Here is a 5,597-nt window from a genome sequence, read left to right as displayed (position 1 = left end):
CACATGAAACTGTTATTGCATTGAAATAGATGAGCACACACATGATTGCTGCAGGTTAAGCTGCTAGCCAGCGGAAAATCAATATGAACTACCAAAAATAACTTCAAGATTAAGATAAACCTGTCAAGCAAGCATATATCTGAAGCAGTAAACAAATAAGCTATAACCTTATACCTCCAACTCAACCAGTCCCTGCAGCATATGAATAATGAATCATCTTCAAGCATATCAACAAGAGGAAAACAAAACGGCCAACAGTCAAGGACATAACGACAGATGGCAGATCAAGATGTATCTTTGTCGTGAATACTACAAAGTATGCAATTTCACTTGAAGAAAAATGTGCCATACTACAATTTCACAAGAGCCTTCCCTAAATGCATAATAACAACTACATAGCATTTCGCAAAAGAGTAAATGAGGAAAATTCTCACGGTGGATATCCTCCATCCACTTTACTGAATGATATTATTGATGACACCGGCACCGACGGTCTTGCCACCTTCACGGATGGCAAACCTCATTCCCTGCTCACAAGCCACAGGCTGGATGAGCTCCACAACCATCTTGATACGGTCACCCGGCATGCACATCTTCGCCTCCTCATCCTTGTCATTCATAATGTTTGTCACATTCCCCGTGACATCAGTAGTCCGCATGTAGAATTGCGGACGGTAACCAGGAAAAAATGGGGAGTGCCGGCCACCCTCCTCCTTCTTGAGCACATACACAACAGCCTCAAACTTGGTGTGTGGCGTGATGGAACCGGGCTTTGCCAACACCATGCCTCTCTCAATGTCTTCCTTCTGCATACCACGGAGCAGAAGCCCAACATTGTCCCCAGCAATGGCATCATCCATGGTCTTCTGGAACATCTCAACACCAGTGACCGTGGCATTGCGAGTCTCCCTGATGCCGACGAGGTCGACTGGGTCCCCAACCTTGACGGTGCCACGCTCGATACGGCCAGTGGCAACTGTACCACGACCAGTGATGGAGAAGACATCCTCAACAGCGAGCAAGAAGGGTAGGTCGGTCTGCCTCTGCGGGACAGGGATGTGGGTATCCACGGAGTCAATCAAGGAGAAGATGCCATCCACCCACTCGTTATCCCCACGCTTGAGGCCAGGGGTGGCCATGAGGGCCTCGAGCGCCCTGAGTGCAGAGCCGGAGACGATTGGCACATTGTCACCATCGTACTCATAGGCCGTGAGAAGCTCGCGGACCTCGAGATCGACGAGCTCGAGCAGCTCCTCGTCGTCGACCTGGTCCTTCTTGTTGAGGAAAACAACAATGCTGGGTACACCGACCTGCTTGGCGAGCAGGATGTGCTCCTTGGTCTGCGGCATGGGCCCGTCGGCGCCGGAGACGACGAGGATGGCGCCGTCCATCTGGGCGGCCCCGGTAATCATGTTCTTGACGTAGTCGGCGTGGCCGGGGCAGTCGACGTGCGCGTAGTGGCGCGTCTCCGTCTCGTACTCGACGGTGGCGGTGTTGATGGTGATACCACGGGCGCGCTCCTCGGGGGCGGCGTCGATCTCGTCGTACTTCTTGGGCGCGCTGCCCCCGACGGAGGCGAGCACCATGGTGAGCGCGGCCGTGAGGGTGGTCTTGCCGTGGTCGACGTGGCCGATGGTGCCGATGTTGACGTGGGGTTTGTTCCGCTCGAACTTGCCCCTGGCGGCGCGCACGACGAGCAGCCCCGGGCGCCTGCCAGAGCTCCCGGCCGCCGCCGCCGCCGCCGCGCGGCGTGACCGCGCGGGCGCGGAGAAGCCGAGGGAGGTGGAGAGCGGGAGGCGGGGCTTGGAGGAGGAGGTGGAGGGCGGGAAGAGGAGGGCCGTGGAGGCGGAGGCGGCGGCGAGGGAGGCCATGGAGGCGGCTTCTCTGGCGGGAGGGGGGAGCTGCCGCGGGTGCGCGGGGTCGGGGGAGAGGATGGGATGGATAGGGAGAGGGGGCGAGAGGGGGAAGAGGGGTTCGCTTATCTAGAGAAGAAGGGTGAGGATTGGATTTGGGGGATAAGGGGAGGGCCACGGATTAGGCGAGGGCGAGGGCCGAATCGTGAGGCGCTGGATGCCTCGCGCCGTGTCTCGCCGGCTCGCCGCCGTGTCGGGGAACTCGGAACGCGAAATGGATGCAAATCTGGTGCTTCTGGGCCAGGAAAATTGGGGGTGCGGCCCAGGTTCCGCCTCGTCGCGCCGAATGTCGACCTTGCCTTTCTGCCGTTCTGGCTCCACGTTCTCTGTTTTCTCAAAAAGAAAAAAAGAAAAAGGCTCCACGTTCTCTTCATTTCACGGGAAAACGCAAAGGGTGCATATTTTCTAGAGGAGTGACCGTGACTGTTTCCACTTACGCATCATCTCGCGGTATTTTTCGACAATTGGTTTTGCGAATTATGGTACAGACACAGGCGCTTACTCATCATGGTATTTCATGGGTATCCCTCAAAAAACCAAGGTATCTTGACATTCGTAGGATTAGTCTAGCGAAATACGGTATATACATAGATATTTATATTATATTTTTTTACACCAACACAAACATTTATATGCATATATTTTTATCTCATACACGCATATGCACTCGCTCTTACAAGCATTTTCGAAAGACCAAATCAGCAAACCATGGGATTGATAGAATCATCATAGGCATCTTATAGTCAACATGAACGTCATCTTCTAGGAGCGAACATCACCAAAAGGTTTAGAATAAATTCAATAAAAGACGAGCATTCGTGATAAATTTAGGACTTGAATCTGGATGGATTGGTTTCATCACAAAGAAACCTAACCTATTTGCTATGTTCAATTCACAACATTCTTTGGGCACAAGAGGACAACCTCACTGGAGGCAAATGTAAAGCGGCATGGGAGAAGGTATGTACACCAATAGCGCAAGGAGGGCTTGTGATCCTTGATCTGCACAAGTTCAGTCGGGCTCTATGTGACGCCCCGAGATTGATGCTCGAGAAGACTTCCATAAGTTCCGGGTTTCGCCGTGTGTTTCATTTGTGTCTGCCTTTTATTTTTGCATTGCATCATGTCATTATGCCATCATTTCATAAATCTTTTGCAACTCAACTAAATAAGTTGCATGGATCTTCGGTCCATTTAAACCGAGGGAAGGGTGACTTCTCTTTATAACATATCCTCCCGATATTAGGGAGCTATTATAAATATTTCCATTCTTGTGGAATTACTGTGACAAACTTCCAATTTAAACTCTCAAGTCTTTTCTGCATCGAGTTGCTCTCTAACCTTGCCATTTATTCTTTCGTCATTTTCCGGAGCTCCACCAAAAATCCGAATATTTTTGGACTCTTCATTACCTTGAACTTATTCAAACCATTTGAATTAAATTCAAATGGATTTGAATTTGGATCTCTCGATCATGGCCTTTTCTATTTTCCCGGAACAAGCACATTTTTGTGAGTCCGGGAAAATTATCTGCGTGTCCAACTTCTTCCCCTAACCCCTCTTTCTTTTCTTTCTTAATCTCTGTTTTTTTTTCTTTTCTTTTAGTAGAGAGAGAGCCTAGCCTTGCCTCTTGGGCCTCCTGTAGCCGCAGGCCCAGCAGCAGTCAGCCCACTCCTCCCGTAACCCTAACGAGCATCTCTCCCTCGACCTTTTCCTCTGACGCCGCCTCCTATCGATCCCCTAGCGCAGCCGAACCCTTCTCCTCAGCGCCGCAGAGCCCTCGGCTCGATCCCGATCCCCTCGACCCCTTTCCTCTCGATCCCACGCGACCCCCATCTCTCTCTCTCTGGATCCCGCGCATAGCCACCCAGCTCCTCTGTCCATCGAGCCACTGCCGGAGCTCCACCTCGCCGGCCGACGAGGCCACGACCAAGCCGGAGCCTCCTCTCCTCCCTCTGCTTCGCGCCTCCCGAGCGGTGACTGGGATGTTCTTCCTCCCGCTGGAACCAGGAGCGCCGCCGCCCTTGACCCGCCTCGCCGTCGCCATGGACCGAAGCCGCGCCTCGGTTGCTTCTTGTACACAGCCGCCGGCCTCTCCTTCCTCCTGCCCGGTTCCCCCTGTTGCCTTGCCGCCGTCGAGCTGCGCCGCAGCGCCGACCTCGCTCTGCCCTTGCAGCTGCTGCTTTGTCACCTCGCGCCCGCGCCTCTTTCTCCCTCTGTTCGGCCGCAAGCGCGCCGCCGCCTTCTTCGAGCAGCAGCAGCGTGTTTTGCTGCCTGCTGACGAGCACACGACCCGGCCTTCTCCTACTGCCACCTCGAGAAGTACCACCACGACCTGCATGCCCTGTCCGCCGTAGTGGACGACTGCAACGCCCCACTGTCATCATGTACCTCCACTTGCTGTTGCTGTTGACGTCAAGTTCGACCACCGAACATGGATTAGCGCCAAGTACCACGGCGGCCAGCATTTGGATTCGACAAGTTCGACGACGCGTGTACAACTACGTTACCGAAACCGCCAAGTACCTCTACACACGGATGCGTCGAGGTCGTCTCAGATATCGCCAAGTACACCACCGAAAAGACCACATGGATGCTCGAATGAGTACTGAAACGAACGCTGAGTACCACGACACGACCATCGACATGTACCCCTAAGCCGCACCGAAACGCCGAGTTCCTCTCCGAACGCATGTACGACTACCATGGCCGAAAGTACCGTATACCACTACCGTCTCCGAAGAACCGTGTAACGGAACCGTCAAGTTCGACTACCGCCAACATGTACAACTACCATCGCCGAGATCGCGAGAACCTCTTCCGTCGACCCTAGATGCATGCGAGAACGACTACTTCCACTACTTCTTCTACGCCGACTCGAACCGCTCCGATAATGCACACTTCAGAGGTATTACGTCGAGACAACCGCCGTGGATGAATGTTGCGTGATGTATGAGTTGCACCCTATGTTGCACCGTGTCCGAGTTGTCACTTGCTCGATCCTCCTCTTCTGCCGCTAACTCGTGGGACACCCGGAATCCGGGAGCGCCCCACCATCTTTTGCACGCATCCGCATACTTCTCCTTTGCATCGGTATCTCAATCGAGTTGCCGGAACCGGGACGTTGCCGTGTCACCGTTTCGTTATCGTTGTCGTGGCACCCCTTTTCATTTCCGCCACGATGACAAATGCTTCTTAATATGCTCTTATCAACATTTTCATAAGTATTGCATAAAACTTGCATGTCATCCGCATCATGATAACAACTTCAAGAATGTTTAAATTGTTGTTGCATTAAATTACTAAGGCATATGGGGATTTGCCGGATTCGTTATTTGTTATATCCGGCCCCATTTAAATTGTTTAGATAATATAGTTTTGTTATGTATCATCTCTTGACATGCTTAACAACGTTTAATATTGGTGAGTACATAACCAAGATCGAACTGAATAATGGATTGTGGTGTTTTGTCAATATGCATCCCGATGCATATTGAGCTCCACTTAATTTGTAGTTTTGGTTGTTGCACTCTGCCATGCCATACATATTTAAACCGGACATGCATCATATTTGTTTGCGCATCATGCCATGCTTATGTGATGGTTGTTTACTATGTTGTTTGCTTCTTTCCGGTGTTGCTTCTTCGGGTTAGTTCTGTTAATGTCACGTTTGTGAGGATCCGT

The 5,597-nt window shown here is 51.9% G+C and overlaps 1 protein-coding gene across 1 annotated transcript; it reads right to left on the bottom strand.

Moving 5' to 3' along the window:
* Nucleotides 1-267: 267 nt before the first annotated feature.
* RABE1B (RAB GTPase homolog E1B) lies at nt 268-1,970 on the bottom strand. Its single transcript, XM_048678665.2, has one exon. The coding sequence runs from the start codon at nt 1,869-1,871 to the stop codon at nt 456-458; it is 1,416 nt and encodes a 471-aa protein (XP_048534622.1). The 5' UTR covers nt 1,872-1,970; the 3' UTR covers nt 268-455.
* Between the last annotated feature and the right edge of the window lie 3,627 nt (nt 1,971-5,597).

This window comes from Triticum urartu, chromosome 6A (genome assembly GCF_056163025.1).
Source record: "Triticum urartu cultivar PI428250 chromosome 6A, HENAU_Tu73, whole genome shotgun sequence".
In the NCBI taxonomy this organism is placed as follows: Eukaryota; Viridiplantae; Streptophyta; class Magnoliopsida; order Poales; family Poaceae; genus Triticum; species Triticum urartu.
The sequence above is the reverse complement of the archived record's forward strand: the minus strand, read 5'-3'. Positions and strand labels throughout refer to the sequence as shown.